General features: G+C 35.1%; 1 protein-coding gene across 1 annotated transcript in view; it reads left to right on the forward strand.

Annotated features, from left to right (window-relative positions):
- Positions 1–281: 281 nt before the first annotated feature.
- The window catches only part of LOC120334396 (uncharacterized), a 47,887-nt gene continuing 26,228 nt past the window's right edge, over positions 282–21,940 (forward strand). The window contains exons 1-6 of the mRNA XM_078109580.1: positions 282–3,614; positions 4,261–4,369; positions 5,624–5,719; positions 17,098–17,213; positions 17,936–18,131; positions 19,531–19,630. Coding sequence (XP_077965706.1) covers positions 311–3,614; positions 4,261–4,369; positions 5,624–5,719; positions 17,098–17,213; positions 17,936–18,131; positions 19,531–19,630 — 3,921 coding nt within the window. The 5' untranslated portion in view covers positions 282–310. The remainder of the gene's footprint in view (positions 3,615–4,260; positions 4,370–5,623; positions 5,720–17,097; positions 17,214–17,935; positions 18,132–19,530; positions 19,631–21,940) is intronic.

The raw sequence follows: 21,940 nt of genomic DNA on the forward strand, positions 1-21,940 counted from the left end.
CCCTGTTTCGTTAGTTTTGAACATCTTTCCACATGTAATGAGTGTGGATGAATTAGAAATTATATTAATATATAATTTCTAATATAAATGTTTGATCGAGTGTCTGTAGTATTTTAGTCGCAGATAAATTTAAAAAAAAGTTGCCGCATCTGGCGAAGATAGTGACGTATGGATTATTGAATTTGAGTAGGGCTGGGTAGATAATGATTAATAATAACATTTTTATTATAGTTTCCCTGAATAATTGAGGTAGCTAATAATTTTTTCTGTTTCAGGTCTAGCAATTACTCAATAATTTTATAATGTAGTTATGGCTGCTTTACCATTACGAGATATTCAAAACAATAGTGTGGCGAATCCGTCATTATTTTTCCACAAATTGAAATGGGGAGATTATGCTGCTGTGAAAAAAGCTAAAGTGATCAGAGATGATGTGAAAAAGGTGTTGTTGCCTTTTTTTCGAAGAAATACGCCAAAAGTCATGAATGATGTTAATGTTGTAACGAATCTGCCTGGTGACAGGGGTAATACACCAAGTTCCCCTGCATTCCCCTGCGAATCTGACACACACACTACTTTGAAAAAGTCTTCATACATGACCAAAACACCAAATTCACAAGAGATCACGAGATTTCCTTCATCAAAAAAATACTTTACTGATTCTGAAAGTGGATGGGAAAAGGGTGAAAATCAAATGAAAAATGAGCCTAATGAAATAAGTTGTCCTTTCTATGACTGCTATCCACGTGAAAATGATTGGAAACAGGAATGTTTAGATAACGCAATAAACATGATAATCACCCATGATGTCCCCCAGTCATTCACAAATGTTGAAAAATCTGACCAGGAGGTCTTTCATGATGCTTTTTTTTGCATCAACGTTCAAGATAACAACATAGAAAATAAGTGCACTCTTTGCAAATTGGACTATCCGAATGAAGACAGTATTGCAGCTTCGGGAACCGACAACATGGTAGGATTTATTGATTTTTTTCACCACCAAATTATGAGAAAAAGACATAATAGAGGTAGAAAATCACCGAGAGATCAACGTGAACCTTCACATCTTCATGAGGACTTCATCAAACCAGATGCAAGACATTTTATTGAACCCAGTGCAGAGGTAGAAATTGAGAAAGAGGATGATGTCAAAGAATCCTTCAAGGACAAAAGGAAATATCTGTTTCAGACTGTTCAAATGTCATTGATGGTTAAACATGACTATGAAGGGAATAAGTGTTTCCAAGAAATAAATGCAAGAGACAAGTTGCGTCATTCAAATTTGTTTCTTTACCGTATTTTCTTGCTTAAGTTTCTACTCAACTCTTTCTATTTCGATGAGAAATTGAAGGAGGAATTTGTAGCTGAATGCATTTCTGAAATAAAGGATTCATGGGAGCCCTCGAAAAAATCAAGAAAAAGATGTAACCCACTGTTTTGGGATGAGGACGCAATTGACATAGTAAGTGAGAAGAAATCTACCATCAGGAGATACCTGTGGATCAAAGAATGTTATACTGGTAGTGCCGATGAAGCTTCGTTTGCTGTTCTACTTTTTATTTTGAGGGAAATTTGCAAACAAAAACAAGAGTTGGAAGTTTATTACATGATACTAACTTTCAAAGAAGGCAATCTGGTGAATTATCAAGGATTCCACAGAGCAGTTGAATGCGAAAATTATGCTGACCTCATCAAAAATATCAATCAGTTTCTTGCAACTGTACAAAATGCGTATGAAAAACAAAAGCGCTCACAGGGACAAGATTTGAAGAAAAAATGCATGTTACGTGCTGCGTCCAACCAACTAGCTTGTCAAAAAAATTCTGCAGAAATCGTGAATGAGACTGAAGAAAATCCTGTAGATGCAAACGAAAATAGTAATCTTCAAGAGGGCGCTCCAGAGTCGAAACACAGAGACGTGGTTATAACTACAACGACAAAGTTTGTGACAACCCCTGATTGTGGTGCAAAAAGTTTCATTGTAGATAGACAAGGTCTTACTCTAACACAAGAAATTTGGCCAAGTTTGGGAAAAGCAGATTTACAGATTTCTGCATCAAAAAAATATGGGTTCCCCGGTTTGAGAAATATCGTGACGGAACAATTTATAACAAACAAAGATGAACAACGTGACGTTTTTCGTGACTGTGATGAATCCAAGCAACTGCTTTACCAAAAAGATGAGAAATATTTTCAAGAAAATTTTGGTAAAACTGAGGAAAATAATGTTGATTTGTATTCGGACTTCAAAACTGAGGGTGGAAAAACAAAGAAGTCCTCGTTTGTAAAAAATCAGGATCAAGAGGGAGAAGGAGAACAAGCTACTTATTCTTGTCAAAACCATGAAATATGTTTCCTATCAAGTTTCGCCTCTGATGAGAGAAATGTAATAATAACATGGAGACCTCCAAATGAGAAAATTCATCATTACTATTCAATCAAGATCTACAAAGCACGCCCCTCTCAAGATGTGGAAGACATCCATAATGTGGTGAATTTAAAAGTAGAGCCATTGGGGAGGGAAAATCTGAGAATTTCATTCAGACAGAATAAAGGCGTGAAGCCTTATCAACTTGATGTACTAGGCGATCATCAAGAAAAGAATCAAGAAATAAAAAATGGAAATAAAAATCAGGGTGAGTCTATGCTCTCTGAGAATATCTACAGCAGATTTCAACTGCATGCTTGTCAAGAAAAAGCAACATATGGCTCCCTAAACCTGGCTAGAAATGGAAGCCTTATTAGGATTAACCAATCTAAATTGGATTCAGGGAACACAGTTTTGGGAAGATTGGTCGAAATTAAAAATATCAAATTAGAATGCTCAAATCTTCAGAAGAGTGATTTATTGAGATTTATTGATTATTTCAAATGTAATGATGAAAAGCACTTTTCATTAAAGTTTTGGAATAATGTGGAGGTGGTATCTCATCAAGAAGAATGTAGAGAATACGCACTTGATGAACATGACCTTTCTGCATTTCAAACGTCAATGTGGAAAATTGTAAAAATTTTTCTTTCCAGCTCTACTGATTATGGCATTGCAGTGACCATTTTTCGCTCTTATTCAGTAGTCAAGTTTGGAGAACATGAAGTTGTTCTGAAGCCTAAACAAGGTGGACGTCAAATCATTCTTAAGAATGAAAGCATTTTAAAGATAGCTCTGATCAATTCGGACAAAAAGGCAGTCACTAACGGATCTGAATCTAATACTCAACTCCCAGAAATAGTCTTAGAAATCTCTTTGAAGTGGTCCGACTTTAAGAATCTGGACATATTTACAAGAGGCCAAGAATTGGTGACATACTCGACAGAAGCGCGTAATGCTTTACCCTTGATGACCGAACAGCCTGGCCGTTTCGGTGAACCAACGTTCCATCAGTTTGATGAGTCAGACAGGTTTTTTGGAAACTTCAATACTAATGAAGTTACTTTGCCGAATCACTGGAATAAAGTTTCCAGAAAAGCCTGCTTCAAAAAGATCAATCAACGAACAGATAAAATTAAACCTGTTGTCGGTGTCCAAACTGCAGTCGAAAGAATCTTAGTATTTCATGAACAACAAGAAGGGATCAAAAATGGTGTTCCTCCAACGGAAAATTATCAGAATTTTGGTAATTCTTGTGTATCATTTTTAAAAATGTTTTTCCAAGTTTCAAGTTTAAGTAATTTAAGCTTTGTTCCTCATTCTAAAATCTAAATTCTCACTGAGGTTCTTCTCAACCCTGGCGTGTTGTCTCTCTCTAATGCAATTGCCTTCTTATTTAAATTTGTTGGGCTATATTGGATATACTGGATTTCTCTCGGAAGTTTTATTTCTCGGCCAAGCACTTTGCCTAAATTTTTTTGTGCAAGTTCTCAAAGCAATTCTGTAGTGATCAACTGGAAAGTAAAAGAGTAATGATAGAGAGTTGTAGGATTGGATAGGATTTACATATTTATCCTGGTAGTGTGAAATGTCGATAATGCGGCCTAACCATCTATCGAATCACCAGTCCGCATATCTAGCAATCACTACATGCTTTTGTAGGCGCTCCGGAAGTATTCGTACCAAGATGACGCACAACCTGAACCCTAACCTGGTACACATACTATGTTCAGGTTGTGCGCCATCTTGGTACGAATACTTCGGGACCACCCTTTTTTGAACTTGGCTTTTTATAGTTGCTAATTGCTATCTATAACAACTTTCTTCAATATAGAATACATTATTAAATAATGACTTCACTGCTTAATACATTTATTATACATCACTCACAGAATTGCGCAGAAGAACTTTTCTTTCGAATGATGATACTAAATCTTGTGCAGAAAATTTAGCAAGAGCTGGCTTCTATCTCAACCAGAATGAAGTACTGACTTGTTTCAGGTATGTAGACTATACAAGTCTGTGATTTTTATTAGTGAAAGTTCTTAGGTCTCCCACACTAAATAAGATTTTGTGTGATTACTCACTGATATACAAGGAACCAATATCTTTATGAGGAATAGATTCGTTCCTTTCGGCATTGTGTACCCAGTTTATTATACCTTGGGCAAAGTGGAGGGCAACAAATTTGACCCAGCCATGATAACAAGTCTGTTGCCCAACCGAGCTTATGTTAGAGATGATTACAGAAAGTGATACAATTAACATAATTACACATACAATTAATTATAAATACAGTTACAATTAACATGTATCCCTTTCTGATTTATTACAGAAAGTGATACAATTAAAAAATAAATACTGATGCTGAGAGGATTTTCGAAGACTCTAAGCATCTAAATAAAAATTGATGTTTAAATATATGGATCGAAGACTAAAACGAAGCAGCAGTCTACTGTATTGTATGGTTAAAAATATTTACCACGACGAATACTTTTAATTCATTTTGAAGGGGTCATCACACAAATTTTGGAATAATGAACGTATCACATGGAGCTCACAGGAAGTTTTGAAATAAATAAAAGTAATAGCCTTCAAGCGAAAAAAACGCAAGAGCTACAAAAAATAATAACAAAATCGATTCATATGTACACCTCATGTCCAATATCTCATACTCTACTAACATTCAGAGAGACTTGACTCAGTGATTAACCTGGACTCGATTTGAGACTCCGATGACCCGTGACCCAACTTGACTTCTGGTTTGATGACCCCTACCTTCTATGCATGCCTAATGTCTTCAACATATTATACCCTGATGTAGTTGTTCTATATAAGAAATTTAAAATTTCAGCAAATTACATCATTCTCTTGACTGTATATATCTTCAACAAGACTTGTAAAATGTCCAGACTTTTTTTCATAGAAACCCACAAACCATTGGTTTTCAAATGATAGGACAGCCCCACACTAGGTGTAGAGAAATTTTGAGGGGGGGTGAAACTAATTAAAAATAAAAATATTTGATCTTGTCCGCTTCATTTTGGATGTATACGTTTCTGTATTTTTGGTAATTACGTTCCATCCGTTTTATGTTTTATTTTGAATGAAACATACTTTCGCCATACTATCTGTTATTTGTCGCTTATTGTTAGATAATTATTTTTTCTAAAAATGTGGGCTCATAAATTTGAAGAACCACTGCCTAAAACAAATACTTTCCAAGTGAAAATACCTCAAAAATATATTTTGCAGCTGTGGAAGCGCTTCTCGGCTGACTCAAGAAATTAGAAGAAATGCTTTCGATTTCAAACTTCACCATCTAGATTGTCTTCACATACAAAGATTCAGGTAAATTATGAATTTTTTTTTAATTTTTTTTTACTAGAAACCAAACTGCAGTGACTGATTTCTTTACCCCCCCTCCCTGGGTGACCACCCCCACCTAAAATTTCAAACACCTTGCCCCTCCCCTCCCTAATTTTGAGTTGTGATACCACACGGTAATTTGTAACTTAAGTACAATTGTATTTAAATATATAGAATATGGCATATTTATCAGTGTAGATCGGCAGTCAAATACATAGCACATTTTTAAACTACAAATGGCTCGATCGCGCAAAGCAAAATATTTGCCACTCCCTAAATTTTGAGCACCCCCTAAAATGAAAAGCTACGGAACATACTGAGCTAGTAGGGCTTGAGGCAAGCTTACCATAATTGATAGAGTGAGGTATATGGTTAATACTAGGGATACCCAAATTGAATCAAATGTTCGAATACATTCGAAAATCATTATATTTGATGGAATAAACTTTTAAATTTAGGAAAAATTTGGAATACTTAAAATACTCCAAATTTAAAAATTAGAAATTTTGATCCGCCAGACGAGCAGATCAAAACGTATAATATATCTAATCTGGTAACAAACAACACGAAAAGCAAACAATAACTTTATGTTTATGTTGGTCGGTTTAGTTATGATCAACATGAAGTTATGGCGGGTTAAGTAATTTTCCACACAGATGTGCCCCAAATTTTGGTATGTACCGGTACCCAATATTCCATATTCAAATATAAGTATTTATTACTCGGTAAAATTTGATTATCAAGTAGGATTTTTTTGTGTTTTTGATGCTTTAGCAGGCTGCACGAAGACTCTGTGGCCCGTCAGCTGCAGTTCGCCCATCCATGTATTAGGGTATTCAAAGTGACCAGGGATGGCCAATTCGAATAAAGTATTCGAATGTATTCGAATATCTCGTCATTCGAATATCGGAATTCACGTTCATAAGAATATCGGATATTTGTGTGACGTCACACATTTTCGACGCCGCTTTCAAGACGTTTCCGTTGCATGAAAACATTCTCGATAGAAACTTGCGCGTGATTGTTTTCATCACTCATCAGCGTAACGTGTTATTTAGGCCGTAAACGCCTTTACGATTGTGTTATTTTCTCTAAAACGAAAATTTTCCACAAATTTGTTCCACGATAACGATAACATTTGTTTTATTTTTGTACGCCCACGGAATTGTGAATCTGGTAAATACGTTCATTGGCGGCGAGTTTCTAAAGACAACGCAACTTTTTGATTGAAAAGCGGCAATTTAAAATACTGAAAATAAAATCGTAAACAATATAAGTTTTATTGAGGCCCGCGAAAATTTAAAAAACGCTTTTCTAGGCAGTGAAAATCGCTAAATTTTGGTCGGCGTTTAGAAACATATCGTCACTAATTGAGGGCGTGATTTGCCTGATTATCCATTACTTTAAATTGCCGTCGAATATTTCCGTGGTAACACGATACAAGGTTTGAAACGCGACTTTTTCCCGAGTTGTGAGGATGTATATAATATAATTAATCTAAAGTATATTCAATCAATTTTATTGTGATGAAATAAATTTTACTCTGAGATATTACTGCATGTTTATGGATTTTTCGAACGGTTCTATCTAAAAATAATCAGAGTGGCAGCATTTCGATCGAGCGGAGTCACTGTTAACAAGTAGATCTAAATATTTGCCCAATTCGCAAAATACGGATCAAAACAAGATTTAATCGGACAGTTTACTTCACTTTTTTATTTTTTTTTATTTTATAACCGCGGATTGCAATGGTATATAAGAGCGGTGAGGATTTTATTTTGTCGACGCAACCGCAGGTTAAATTGAAGACAATTAAATTAATAAAGCAAGACATTTTAAATACGCGTGTCGGTCACGAATCCATCACTTTGCACAACAGAAAAATATATATTCGTTGTTATATTATTTGTTGTAAAAGTCGACTCTTTTAACAGGTGGCATAATCGCGGCGATGAATATGTATTTTTAATTCACTGCTAAGTTTATATGTATATTCATTGTATGAAATGAATTATACTCTACACTAAACAGGATTTTATATAATTATTTGAGATTTTTCTAACGGCGATAACGAGTTGGCAAGATTGCAAAAATACGTATTAAAATTAAATACATCAGGCAGTTTATCTCGGAATTTTAGGTCACAGATCGCCGTGGACCTAATAGTAATGTTTTTTTTTGACGTAAGAAGAACAACCGTGAGTTACGTTGGACATATTGAATTAATATATAAAAATATTTTATAATCTCGTAGTTGTCATTGAATATTTTACGTAACAGAATGATCATTATACGCTGAAAAGACGGCTCTTTTAACGAGCGCGAAATCGCGGTGGGTGTTACAGGCGGCAATGGGAATTTCCGATTTCGAAAATCCTGGCTGCACGCTGGCAGTGGTGGTCATCTGTTCTCTACTAATTTATTTCTAATTCCAAACACAACAATATGTTACACATAATAACAATATGGTTCACATAAATTAATATACAAATTGGATATTTGGATTGTTGTTGCCTGTATTGCCAATAGATTTTTATTACTCTCAGAAAATATACACAATTATCTGAATACAAGTAGTATTTTTGTCAATAGACTTGACTATTATCGTAATATCATGGTACCAATGATAGAAAGCGTCAGACAACTCCTTGGCTATCTTTTCATATGGTCATTTGTACAAAGTGAATAATTTTAATAAACTGACCGTGTCACAAGTTGCTATTATTTTTTATTGATAGCTGTGAACTATCAATTACTTTGTGTACATATACTGTTGGTTTATGGCTTCATTCTGATATTTCAATTGAAGCTTATGTCCTAATTTACTGGGTTTTAATCAACTAAAACAAAAATGTGTTATTTTCGATTTTAGAATGTATTCGGAATTCCAGATTCGAAAACATTATTTTAGAATGTATTCGGAATAGTTTAGTATTCGGAAATGGCCATCCCTGATTCAAACCCATGTTGATACTAAGGTAAAACCACTAGTGTACATGTATTGAATAGATTTTGCATTCGCCAATTCATTAAATTTAATTGAGTTCCCAAACTCAAATCAAGGTGAGTCAGAGGTCATCAATTTAGCGATTCATGCCACAAATCTGACCACAACACATGAAATCGCATGCTAAAGCTAGCACCGAAATTTATAAATGTTGAAAATTCGCCTCCAAATTCTCCTTTATCCAGTATTTGTTCAAAATTAATTCCAAAACTCATTCAAAAATGCTACAATGTTTATGTTACCGATTAACGTTGTTATATTATTTTCCCCTATTCATCTCAGGCCTTAGTCCTATGACTGCCTCGTTTCTGGAGTGTTCGCACACCGGTCTTGAGCGCCAATCACAAAAGTATAGTATTGATTATTTATTTGAATAACAATAAATTCGTTCAGAAATTTGGTGAAAGGCTTTTGAGCGTCATTGCCAGTATTATGTGTTCTAATGCATGGACACGAGTAGCGGATTAGCAGGTTTAAATGTTGTGCCGATAATTATTCATGAAAGGGATGCTGGACTCCCCACTGCCTCAGGATGATTCAAATAACCAACAGTTGATTACGGCTTCCTCCACCATTTAGTCCATGCCTCTGAGATGAATACTTGGCTAAGTAATCCAATACCCAATATGTATCGGTACCCAAATGAGATGCTGTCGTTCACCATATGAATATACTTATTGGCCTTTCTCTTCATCGGGATAAATATGATAATAATCCTGGTTCTTCCGAATTGATTTGTTATTGTTTACAATGTTCCATGCTCGACATAAATAAATTATCTAAATCTAATGACTCAAGTCGCTTGAGTCTTTCATAAATGGGTACCCTATCTAACACTACTAGATAGTAAATGAGGTTTTAATGGATCTCTGGGTGTTGGAGTAAAACCCTCGTGCCCACCACCTCAGCCAGAGCGTGATTAATTGAGTAGGCGATGCTGAACAGGAAAGATTCCATTCTTTTTATCTATCAGTTTCTGATTGTCCAGAGCCTTATGTCAAGCTACATAATATAAAATACCTCATAAAATTAACCATTAAAATCAGATGCAAAAACCTGTTCCACCCTGTTCATTCTAGTTATCATTTACCAGTTGTGCAATAACAAATCCTTCTTCTATACTTGTGGCTCCTTGTCACCATCTTGTGATATGTCCGTTTCTCCTCACATCCGTAGTTGGTACATTGCGCCATAATTTGACACCAGGGGTTTTCCCTTTTATCGTACTTTCAGGGCATGTCCGACCATCCAGATTTATTTGATACTTGTTTACCACATGAGTTATTCTGACAGATGTCATCAATTTATTGACAGACATTGTTAGAAAAGCTGTTTTTCTGAAAGCGGTCTAAGTATAGAAGCTAAATCATAACAAGATAAGAACTAACTGTACCTGGTATTTATATATACAGATATACCTATAACATATAATGCAATTGATGAAAATCACATATTAGTATTGCAAAAAGCTTATGTAACATAGTTCAGTCTAAACCAGGGTGGGCAAAGTTTTTGAACCAGTGGTCAAAAAAAGAAACATATATATAATATATGTGACGCAAAAGGTTACAGCCAAATGTAAAAGGTTAAAGCCATGTGCCAAAACTAAATTTAATGGCTATCTCGACAAATTCCTTGAGGAATTTTTCAGCTAAAACATCAAATTTTGGCTTTAATTTGGTTGTGACAGCATCAGTCAGGCCAGATTGAATTACCCATCTGGCCAGATTTGGCCATGTCAGGTCTAGACTCTAAAATGAACAGGTTTCACTTAAACCCATCTGTTTACCTGACAGTATTGAGTTGAATTGTTGCGAGTCTCGTGTTACTGTCAGTGGCGTATCTACGGAATATGGTGCCCATGGCAAAGTATAAAAATGTCCCCCTTGATCATTGGTTGACAATTTTTAACGATTATTGTTGAAATGAAAATTAAATACTTCTACAATATTATTTAAGTGAAAATACGGGTTGAAATGATTCCGAATTTGAATTTGTTTTATTGAAACATTTTAATTTTGCGTCCCTTTCTAAACGGCGCCCAGGTCACGAGCCATGGCTGCCATACCCTGGATACGGCAATGGTTACTGTGTTAGCCTGCTTGCGGTTGCATCTCAGTCGCAAAGATAAACCCTATGTAAATAGTCTTAGTGCTCTTGTATATCATTTTCCACTTTTAGTTAATAGAATGAGGAACTTGCTATGAGCATACTTTTATAAAAATTCAGATATCCTCCTATGCAGCAATGCGCAAGTTTACTTCTTAAAGGTAAAGCAGGAAAGCCTAAATGTGATTTTGTTCAAGATATGACTTTATGAATATTCCATTTTAGAAATTTTAAAATAATATTGAATCGAAGTTATATTTACTGGTCAATGACTTCTATGCATCAGAGCCAAGGTGACAACCTCTTATTTTCTTTGTATTTAGTATTTCATATTTACAACACCTTTCAATCTAAAATCTCTACGTTTCAATCCTCGCATAATGTTTTGTTCGCTTTCCTGATTCTATAATCAGTTTTATAAATTATTTCATTGCCTTTCACACTGATTATGGAGTTCTTAAACTTATCCTTTTACATTTTTGAGAATCCTAATAGATTTTTTAATGTTTGACATGAAAAATTTTTTCTGAAATTTTTTTCCATTAAAATTGAACTTTGGATTAAAGAGATAGCAGGAATTTATAAACCCAACAATTTTTCTACTTGGGTTAAAATATACTTGGTTCTGAAAAGGAAATTTTTCCATATCCAATATATAATTTGGATCCCACACTAAAGCTAGCACCTAATTTATAAATTAGGAAAATTTGGCCTTCAAATTTACCTTGATTCTGTATTTGTTCGAAATTAATCCCAAAACTCTTTCTAAAATGTTTTAATGTTTATATTATCGAATAATGTTGTGTTATCACTCGTTTCATTATTTTTTCAATATTCATCTTAGCTTTTAGTCCTGTGTCTGCCTCTATTCTGGAGTGTTCGCACACAGGTCTTAAGCATCAATCACTAAGGTATTATTTTGAATCTTTTCTGATTCTGCAAAAGATAATTCTTCCAGTCATTGGTGAAAGGCTTTTGAGCGTCATTGCCAGTATTATGTGTTCTAATGCATGGACACGAGTAGCAGATTAGCAGGTTTAAATGTTATGCCGTTAATTATTTATGAAAGGGATGCTGGACTCCCCACTGCCTTAGGATGATTCAAATAACCAACAGTTGATTACGGCTTCCTCCACGATCAAGTTCATGCTTTTGAGATGAATGCTTGGCTAAGTAATCCAATACCCAATATGTATCGGTACCCAAATGAGATGCTGTCGTTCACCATATGAATATACTTATTGGCCTTTCTCTTCATCGGGATAAATATGACACCGGTAATCCTGGTTCTTTCGAATTGATTTGTTATTGTTTACAATGTTCCATGCTCGACATAAATAAATTATCTAAATCTAATGACTCAAGCCGCTTGAGTCTTTCATAAATGGGGACCTCCCTCGTGCCCACCACCTCACCCAGGGCGTGATTAATTGAGTAGGCGATGCTGAACAGGAAAGATTCCATTCTTTTCATCTATCAGTTTCTGCTTGTCCAGAGCCTTATGTCAAGCTACATAATATAAAATACCTCATAAAATTAACCATTAAAATCAGATGCAAAAACCTGCTCCATCCTGTTCATTCTAGTTATCATTCACCAGTTGTGCAATAACAAATCCTTCTTCTATACTTGTGGCTCCTTGTCACCATCTTGTGATATGTTCGTTTCTCCTCACATCTGTAGTTGGTACATTGCGCCATAATCTGACACCAGGGGTTTTCCCTTTTATCGTACTTTGTCTAGGCATGATCAACTTGTTGACCAACAACTACTTGTTTACCATATGAGTATGAGAGTGGTTCTGACAAATCTATATGAACTGAGTTATCAAGTTGTTTTCTGAAAGAAGTCTTGGAGGTAGAAGTTGAATTATAACAGGATAAGGACTGATTGTACTAATTTATATACAGATATACATGTACCGGTAATATATTATGCAATCGATGAAAACCACATATTGGTATTGCTAAAAGGTTATGTAATGAATATAGTACAGTCTAGTCAGAAGAGATTTTCCTTTGAAGCTGTACAGGTAATATTTAATGCAATTGAGGATAGCCCTTACTGCTATTGCAAAAAAGGTTACGTAATATAGTGCAATCTAGTTTAACGATGTTTTTCTTCAACCCATCTGTTTACCTGCCAGTATTAAGTCATGATAGGATAGGATAGGATTTACATATTCATGCCGGGAGAGGAAAGTAGATAAGACGGCTCAATCATATGGCGAACCATACCTCTCGTCCTGGTGGTCCTATGTTCCTGGACTTAGCACTCTTCTATATCAGTTTCCACTTTTAGTTGAGAGAACGGGGTACTTACTTTGGGCACAATTACATAAAAATACAGATATCCTCCAATGCTGCTATATGAGTAAATTTACATCCCAGGGGTAACGCAAGAAGGCCTATAAATACGGTCTTTCAGTGAAGTTAGCGTCGATAGAAGTTACGATTTGAGCTACTCTAAAACAAGCTGTCATTATTTTGCTAAAATCTGATTTTTTGATTCAAAAAAAAAATTATACTTAGCAATTGGATACGCTAACAGAATGAGAGATTTAAGGACCTAATATAAAAACTGTCAGAAGCGAAATATGCTGCAAATTAGTCGAGTTATAAATTATTTAAAATTTCCTCCGAAGTTGCAACTTGCAGGCATCATATTTACGGTAGTGGTTGAAACGACTTCTGTTGTGTAATTCATGCTTATAGTACAGTATTATGCTCCTACTGCGGAAAGAGTGTCTAGCCTAGCTCCATATTTTATATTTCACCTACACACTAACAGCGCTCTGAATTATACAGTTTACACAGTTAAGAGAGGATAAACCGAGAAATATAAGTTAAGAACTTTTTGTCTTGAATTATTTTCTCCAAGATCTGAATTTACGAATATTCCATTTTAGAATTTTTTAAATAATATTAAATCGAAGTTATATTTACTGATCAACAGCTTCTATGCAACAAAGCCAAGGTGACAACTTCTAATTTGCTTTGTATTTAGTATTTATTTTTTATTTTTTTTATCATTTATTCCATTGTATTTTATGCTGTTTGTGGAGGTAACAGAAGTTTATAAACCAAATAATTTTTCCAATTGGGTTAAACTTACTAAAATAACTTGGTTCTGAAACGGAAATTTTTCAGGATTCAATGTTTTTGACATAAACAAATTTTGTACTACTATACCATGAGGATGAAGTCTGCCACTACGTTTTCTATTCTCCATGGATATTCATTATTTAATTTAGCGATTCATGCCACGGATATGACCCCAACACATTAAATCGCATGCTAAAGCTAGCACCAAAATTTATAAATGTAGAAAATTTGACCTCCAAATTCTCCTTGAATCAGTATTTGTTCAGAATTAATTCCAAAAATTGTTCAAAAATGCTACAATGCTTATGTTATTTTTCCTTGTTCATCTCAGGCCTTAGTCCTATGACTGCCTCGATTCTGGAGTGTTCGCACACCGGTCTTGAGCGCCAATCACAAAGGTATAATATTGATTATACATTTGAATAACAATAAATTTGTTCAGTCATTGGTAAGAGGGTTTTGAGCGCCATTGCCAGTATTATTTGTTTTAATGTGTGAACGTGAGTAACGTCTTGGCAGGTTAAATCTTGTAGGGATAATTATGTCGCAACGACTTGAGGTGGTCAAAATAACTGACGATTATTTACGGCTTTCTCCACCATCAAGTCTATGTATCTGAAACCAAAAACTGACCAACTATCCCCATACCCAACAAGGACTAGAAACTGGACGAGAGGCCGTGGTTTGCGATAAGAATAAGCTGTCTAATCCACTTTACTCTCTCAGGATAGATATGATGTCCACTACAGTATATAACAAGAATTACATAAATTTATAAATTTGGTTATGAGTTTTCGATGAATAATAAGAGATTAATTACAACATGTATAAAAGTTTTATGTTTGAACAATGAAAAGGTATTTCTCATATGACATTTTATCATGAGCAAATAAGTATTTTTGTTTACATTTCAAGTGTTTCACTGTTTGAATTGCTCCAATGGTGCGCAATATTTGTCTTCCATGAGCATGATACAGCGACTTAAACAAGATGAATCATGATTACTAGCATTGGGGTTATTTCCCCCTCACTTGGTATAAAAAGAAATTTTTATGTAGTAGTGAGCTCTTTGGATTTTGAATATTTCAACTGTCATGCTGTTGATTACACCTGTATGTCTAAATATATGAATACTTAGCGGTGTCTGATATTGAGACTCAAGTCAAGCTAAGAGCTTAAAAAAAGGTATCAGAGAAAACAGTAAATCGTGGCGGAAGCTAGAGTTAGTGAGCAGGTTCTTTAACTTATAAGAATATCTTCACCCATTATATATATCAGTAATTGCTTGCACAGAGTCTTGAGTGGAAGTATTGTATTAAAAATAGATAGTCTCAGTAAAAATTAACATTTTTTTCTGTGTGGAAAACTGATCATAATGCTACTGAGTATTATCTGTTTGTATATTTTTAAAAATTATTATGAAGGAAGAGACTTTGTTCAAAGAGGGAGAAAAAAGATCATTAGAGGACTTGATTTATAATATAGCAAATCATAGTGTCTTACCTAATCATATCAGGCATAGAAATTGTTAACCAGTAATTTATTTCAGATGTGCGGTTGAATAGCCTAATAGGCAGTCACCGTTTCCTTGCTTTTAAATTTGAGACCAGTAAGAGACCCCTTTTTCATATCAATTTTTGTCTTTTCTGGGTTACCCCCCGGCCTAGTTTTAGCCCCCAGATCTTGTTACCAAAAAAAGCTTTGTAACTTCTTCAAGCATCGCACAAATCCCATGTAAGAAAACTTTGTTCTAATCATTAATTACACTCCACTCAATTTAGAACAACGTAGTTTTAGCGTTATAAATTAAATACAGGATCATCTACACAGAATTATTTATTTTTCGATTAAATAAAAGTTAACTAGATAGTTTAACTAGATAGTTATTCATCGTCCATTTAATTCTAAACAGCAGCACATATTTGTGATATTTCGAAGGAATAGTTATTTGAAGAAAAGTACATAAATTTATTTCATCTTATTCCCTCATAATGGCGGTACCTTTTTCTGGGAAAACATGCATGGGAGTATTGGCACATCGATTTTCATTTCAAGGCGAAGACGTAGCTTGCAATTCAAAAAAGTATTTTTTTTTTCGTTTAATGTTTCTATTAGAAGAATCAGATGACTAAATAATAATAATTAATTTGGGTAATTCCATTTCATATTGATTAGTTAGTTTTTGTGAATTTTTTAGCAGAAATTTTCATTATTATGATTATATGGTGAAGTACAAATAGAAGTTCAAAAGCTCTGTGCTGGGATTCTTCAGGACACCACTAGATTACCATGTTTCTCCGAAAATAAGAAGTTTCCCAGAAAAATTTTTTTTTGAAAAATAACACTAGGGATTATTTTGGGGGATGACTTTTATTTTCATTTATCAAAAATAAAATTACAAAGTGGAGAATTACGAGATTTACGAATATACAAAATATAAAAAATGATATTCATTTACTTTTTTTCTCTTCATCGCCTTTTCCTATTCTCTCCTAATTCAGAATTGCATTTTTCTTTAGTCTCTTTTTTGCCTAACTAATTGAGCCCAGATCACTTTACAATCGGTTTCATTGCAAAAACAATCCTATATCACATCAACTTGAATTTGCCTATAAAGTATATAAAAGACAAATATTACTTTTAACAATTGTTACGAAATTGTATGATATTCATTTACTTATAAATAACATGTTTTTATTTAAAAAAAAATGCTAAACATAGATTAATCAAAAATGACCCCTGTGCATGGAAACTTTTCCTCTTTCACACGCTTTAGACTAATCATTTAAAATGTGTAAGAGAAATTTCATGCTATCGACTAGGTCCTATTTCAAGGAGAGGGCTTATATTAAAATCATTTTCAAAATTCAGGCTAGGTTTTATTTTGGGGGGAACACGGTATCTTGAATATGTTGCGAATGATTAATTTAGAATAATGAAATCTGTTAAAATTACTTTTGTTTGAGAAATGTGACTGGCTGTATCAGACATTCAGTCATATTCTGATTGTTTATATTATGCATTGACTGGTAACCGGATGAGAAGTTGTAGCTTAATTCGTCTTATCAACTTTCTTCCCCCCAACCACCCCTGCTAATTTGCACCACCTCTGCATTTTCTAATTTACCTTCATATTTTAGCCACACTATTCAACCTGCAAATCAAAAGAAGCAACTTCGAGATGTTGAAGTTGACGGAACTATATCAGACGATGTAAGAGACCCACCAGGACAACAAAGCATCTACATACCTCCTGGTGAAAATTTTATTTTTTTTTATTTTGCTATTCGTTCATTGCTAACAAATACTAGCTACAAATAACAGATAGTAAAGCGAAAGTATGTTTTATTCAAACAACATGTTGAAAATATTGTAAATGAAACATAAATATGCAGGCAAGATCAAATCCAACAAAAATTGTTAATTAGCCTCACTCCTCTCGTCCCTGAAAAAAATGTCTACGTCCCTCTTGAGGGTCGCGCACCACTGTTTGAGAACCATTGGTTTAAATCTCCCTTCTCAAATATGAAAATTGTTAAAAATAAAGGAACAATTACATGGCAGAGCATCAAAGATTCCAGTTGATATTACAAAGTGAAGAAATGATATTTAAATAAGGTTTTGCTTAAGCTGAAGAAAAAAACCTATAGGGTTTCTATATCAGCAATTCTCAAAAACAAGTACCGGTAACTAAAATAAAGAAATGTAAATATCCATCCATGATAAGGCCGTAAAGTTCAAATAAACAACTATTTTTATTTTTAATCAGCTTCGCACCTCCCTCATAAAATTGTCTATGCCCCCTTGTGGGACGCCCCCCATTATGAGAACCACTGTTGTAGAGAAATCTAAATTTTGATTTCTGAAATTACGACTCCTGCTTTGGTGAAAATACACCAAGCTCCACAGACCTTTAGGCACTAATAAAGTTTTCAGTAAATTTTCAAGAATTACGGTAAATCAAATTTTATTCATCAGGTGATGTCAGAAGAGAAGCCTACAGACTGTCAACCTATGAGCATTATCCAGTTTCATCTCCTATCAGTAGAAAAAGTCTGGCAAAAGCAGGTTTCTACTTCACCGGTTTCTTCGATCGGGTGAAATGTTTTTCTTGTGCGAGAACAGTAGAACGATGGAATGATATAGACAGTCCTACTGATATAAGATGGCACAAGTGAATATGCTTTTACATGTTTTATTGGATATTTACATTTAGCTTTTAGGGTTCTCCTGGAGTATGTGCACTAAGATGACGCACAGCCTGAACATAGTATGCCTACTAGGTTATGGTTCAGATTGTGCGCCATCTTGGTGCACATATTTCCGGAGAGCCACTTTTAGTGCAGGAATATCACTATTAGCGCTATGTGCTAGACCGGGACTTTTCAAAGTGGGGGTCCCGACCTCACGATCGGTTCGCAAAGGGCTGAATGGGGGCGGAGATCAAATATTCATGTTAGAAAAATTTATCGGCTAAATTTGTAGGATTTTAAAACATTACTGAGACCCTCTATCGCCGAAATACAGCCAAGACTCAATCTTTTGTGCGAGAATATGCATGCACGTCGGTTTCATAGAGGGTATTTCCATTTGCCAATTTTATTATTATTTTTTTTAATATCTTCTGTATTATTAAATTACACTTTTTTTAGTTATTAACAGAGCAATGCGCCATGGTAGATTACTTTTCATAAAAAAATTCACAAAACGTGGTCAAAACAGTATGGCTCAAGAGCGCCACCGAGCAGTCATACAAATGCATTTGACATAATAATATATTACAGCCCCTTACAAAGACTTGATCCATGTGGCTCAGTCCATGCTCCCTTTTAAAGACCCTCAGCACTTGAAGCCCGATCCGTTGCCCCTTCTAAAGACTTATAATGCTTGTAGCCCAATCCGTGGCCTCTTCTAAAGACTTCCAACACTCGTAGCAGAATCCGTGGTCCCTTCTAAAGACTCACCACACTTATAGCCCGATCTGTGTCCCCTTTTAAAGACTCCAATAGTTGTTGTCCCCTGCTCTTCTGTAAAAATACCCAGTTTTGTTTTTAGTTCGTTTCCATCAGTTATTACATGCTCTGTGTTTGATAATAAAAGTCAACAGCGAAAGCAAAGTAAGAAAGGCATTACAGTCAAAGAATTGAACAAATCGCATTTACTTTAAATTATGTCGCCACCGTGAAATGCTATTATTGTGGCCCACTGGGGGTGTCGATGGCACAGTTTTAGAAATCCTGTGCTGGACAATTAATTTCATTTTGATTATTATTCTCGAAGCTATTTAGTTGCAAAATTTTGAGTCATTTTCCATCAAAATTTTCTCAGCTTCAAGCTATCTGAATAGTTGGGTTTTTTTAATTGCGCTTGACTACCCAGCGGCGGCGAGAAACCACTGTCCCTGCATGTGATACGTATCTGCAAACCCATGCATGGTAATCAGAGGTGTGGAATAAGCCAACCTGTGATTAACCATATGAATAAGCCACCTCATCGACTTTTCTCTTTACTGGGATAACTATAAAAGTCATATCCAAATAAAACCCAATTTCTAATTCAGATTTCTTTTTCAGGTCAGATTGTCTGTTTGCAAGAAACCATGACAGTGGCAACATACCAATAAGAAGTTTATTTGAAAGAAGTACCAATCAAGCTGGCCCATCCAGAAATCAGGTAAGCTCCTGCGTAATTTGTAAATGGGAATTGGGAATAAAATAAGCTTGCATCAGGATATGCTCTAACTAAGGGGTGTGTAACCTTTAATACAAGAGGGCCACATTCAAATAACTGGAAGAAACTGCAGGGCGCTCCTTTATTAAACATGGGCATTTAAGTAGTTGCAGACACAAAATTTTTGTTTATTGCTCTTATGACATGGGTTGTTCGCTACGCACAAGCTAGCTGTTAGGGCATTGTATAGTAATAAAAAGATGGATTCAGCTATACGCTTTGCACCGCAAAGGGATTTGGATTAATCACACATACCAAATAAGACTAAATTAAAAAGTCATTCTGTGGGCCGAGCACAATTCAAAATTGGCACGTCTCCGTGGGCTGCATATTTGGCTCACAGGCAGCGGGTTGCACACCTGCACCTATTCAAGCTGGACCATGCAACAATCAGGTAAGTTTTTCAAGACTCGTCTTTGTAGAAGGGAATAAAATAATCCCTACGAAATAGCGGGTATATTTGTGACAATATGCTTTAACTCAGTGGTTCTCAAACTATTTCAGCCACGCCCTCTTTCAAGTATTTGTCAAGTCTTGCGTCCAACTTCAAAAATAACTAGCTAACAATAAGATACAAACGACAGATAGTAAGGCGAAGTATGTTTCATTCAGAAAACATGTTAAAAATATGTGGACGGGACGTAAATATCCAAAATAAAGAAATGTAACATAAATATCCCAAATAAGGCGGGCAAGATCATTTCTGACAATATTTTTAATTAGCCCCCTCAAAAAATTGTCTAAGCCCCAACCCCCTTGTGCATGACCCACCCTTTGAAATCCACTGCTCTAACTAGATATAGATATGGTCATATAGACCAGGAGTTTTTAAACTTTTGGTTGTATGGAGCAGAGCCCCGCAAATTTGACAAATTGATAAGGTGGTGAAGAAAAGTGCAAGGCTGTAATTTGCGTATGGCATTATCTTCTGAAACTTAAAGATAGGATTTTTGAACTGAACACATTATGTATACCAGGTTTTGGTCAAGCCATAATTTTAATCCAATTTTCCTTATTTTAGTAAAGATTTAGTTCTATTACGAGTTTGAGGACTAGCCAAGTGACTCCTGTAGTATTAGTACCTGAAATTATGGCCTGGCCCTAACATGGTACACATGGAATGTTCCGGTGACCATCTTGGTTCACATACTTCGGGGGTACCGATTTGGGATCAGCATTGAAACCAATTCTTGTGATGTTAACTACATCAAACAAGAAATAATTTGTCCAAATGGATGTGTGTCATTTTAAACTGTCTTGTTTCTGATCAAACTAGAGATTTTTTATGATGTTTTTCACACTCTGTACAAGACTTGAGGCCCTACTGATATATATAACGAACTACTTCGCTTTAGAGAGAACCTTTCTATGGTCTACCCTAGTGGTTACCAAAGTTGATTGATTGGGGGCTAAGAGTAATATCGGTAGGATATTTGCGATCCAGGAGAGGGGTGCGTCCGCAAGAGCCGGCACTTGTTGTCTGGTATAATTGTTTTGTTACAAATATACATGCATATAAACTGTGTCAATGATGTGTCAATTGGCTGTATCTAGAACGCGAAAAGAAAAAAACATAAAGTGTTAAACTATTACATTTAAGTTCGACGGGTCATATCAAATCGTTGCAGAGTCCATAATTGGCCCGTGGAATGCGGTTTAGGAAACACTGGTCTACTACCTGTATTACATCCTGAGTAACAAGGCGGTAGGTAGCCCGCTGCACGAACATTGTTGAACCAATGCACTGACCAAAATAGAAATACTCTCACGCTCACACAATGCCATTATGATTTATGACTAGCACAATCTATCATTTGGTTAATAGGCTACACAGGGTATGGCGCAGTATGTCAATAGCCAAATGAATGGCTGTTCTAAATTGGTTCAGACTTTGTTTAACATGCTTTTACTTTATTAACATGCATTCATTGCATTCATTATTATTAATGGCCTAATAAGGCGATAAACTTGTGATCCATTACTCCACTTTTATTTAAAATTGGAACGGTTAATTTACAAACGGTGACGAGAAAGATCTGAGCCGGCACAAACGATAAAAATCGGGTTTAATAACCCATAATAACGAATATTTCTGCATTTTGGCTGCAAGTTCACTGAATATTTGAGTCAAAAAAAATTCACTTTTCACACACTTTGAAAGAATGTTTTATTCATTACAAATTAGTGAAATAAAGTCTATTATATTACAGCAGGGTACCCCCCCCCCCCAAAAAAAAAAAAGAATTCAGGTCA

Source organism: Styela clava, chromosome 15, assembly GCF_964204865.1.
Source record: "Styela clava chromosome 15, kaStyClav1.hap1.2, whole genome shotgun sequence".
NCBI lineage: Eukaryota > Metazoa > Chordata > Ascidiacea > Stolidobranchia > Styelidae > Styela > Styela clava.